This window comes from Adiantum capillus-veneris, chromosome 14 (assembly GCF_014529385.1).
Source record: "Adiantum capillus-veneris isolate H3 chromosome 14, ASM1452938v2, whole genome shotgun sequence".
Classification (NCBI taxonomy): Eukaryota; Viridiplantae; Streptophyta; class Polypodiopsida; order Polypodiales; family Pteridaceae; genus Adiantum; species Adiantum capillus-veneris.
The window spans coordinates 154,552,640-154,554,010 of record NC_140944.1 but is presented as its reverse complement, the minus strand read 5'-3'; the positions used below and the strand labels follow the sequence as shown (position 1 = coordinate 154,554,010).

The following is a 1,371-nucleotide window of genomic DNA, read 5'->3' as shown; positions in this document are numbered from 1 at the left end:
GATAGTTGTCTTTGTCCATAGTTGCATCAAGCTTTATCAAGGACTTTCGAGCATCTTGACATTCTTTATCAAACCACCTTTTGCGTGATCTATCTTTGTTGATACCATGGAGATGCTTTATGGCAAAGCATTCTTCCGCACAAGAACAAATTGCTTTCTTGAGAGAGAGAGAGAGAGAGAGAGAGAGAGAGAGAGAGAAGAAGAGAGTTTTAACGTCGTAAGAAACCATCCCAAGAGACCTTAAAGATCTAGCCTACTAGGAGAGTTGAACTCAAGATCTGTTATTCAAGAGGGAAATGGCATAACCAATCTACCACACTGGGTGATAGAAAGGTTATACCAGTTTTCTCTTTTTATTTAGCGCGCGCGCACACACACACACACACACACACACTTGAGAAGAAGAGAGTTTTAACGTCGTAGGAAACTATCTAGAGAGAGAGAGAGAGAGAGAGAGAGAGAGAGAGAGAGAGAGGCTAAGAATGGATTTGAAGGATGCGAGGTGATTAAATGTACATTTTTGGCATTTGAGTTTGTCTTTACTTTGATCAATGGTTGTATGGGTTTCGAGCTTCCCTGTAAAAAGCTCGGCTATTTATTGATGTAGCTGTGGTAGGATATGTGGTTGCTTGGGTTGGATGCCATGGCCCGGTTTGGGCATGGTTTGCAATGTAATATTTTTGCTTTTAATTTATCATCCACTCACATTTTGTGAGTTCTGGAAAAAAAAGTACAGTTGCCAATCTAATAAAAAACCTTGGATCCATTACTACTGTGTTCAAAGAACCATTTAAATCATTATTCCTTGAAAACCTTTGTACAACTATACATCTTACAAACATTGTGCCCTAAAAATTTCTCAACAGATTTTTGCTTTCTGTTGACATTTGGAGATATGCTATTTTTTCTAGATTTTTTGGATCAAGGTCATTCTTTTATGATGAAGTTTGATCGACAACTACAAGAAATGTGGTAATCCCCTTTGAATTGAAGTTGTTGGGAAATGGTGATTCTAATTTTGCTTGTTTGGGCTTTCTGTCAAAAAACATGAGGTACAAGACTAGTTGAATGGTTCCCAAAAGCAACCCTATTCCATTTGGAACCTGTCACAAGAAGATTTAGAAATTTTCTCATGTAGGAAAATGGAGTCTTTTTCTGTGTTTTTCATATAATGCATAACATCATGAGCTTCTGCTCGGAGGCACCACATACCTAGCTAGGTACGATTGGGGGCAGGGGACCCCCGGCCCCCCCACCGGGCCGGCGGTCCCCTGCCCCCAATTGTACCTAGCTAGGTATGTGGTGCCTCCCTCTCAGAAGCTCATGATGTTGAGGTAAGTCTCAATGTGAGACTTACTATGAGAATCTGCC

At 40.5% G+C, this 1,371-nt stretch overlaps 1 protein-coding gene across 1 annotated transcript in view; it reads right to left on the bottom strand.

Moving 5' to 3' along the window:
- Positions 1 to 777: 777 nt before the first annotated feature.
- LOC147443391 (bidirectional sugar transporter SWEET6a-like) overlaps positions 778 to 1,371 on the bottom strand; it is a 3,495-nt gene continuing 2,901 nt past the window's right edge. The window contains exon 6 of the mRNA XM_086529263.1: positions 778 to 1,103. Coding sequence (XP_086385389.1) covers positions 936 to 1,103 — 168 coding nt within the window. The 3' untranslated portion in view covers positions 778 to 935. The remainder of the gene's footprint in view (positions 1,104 to 1,371) is intronic.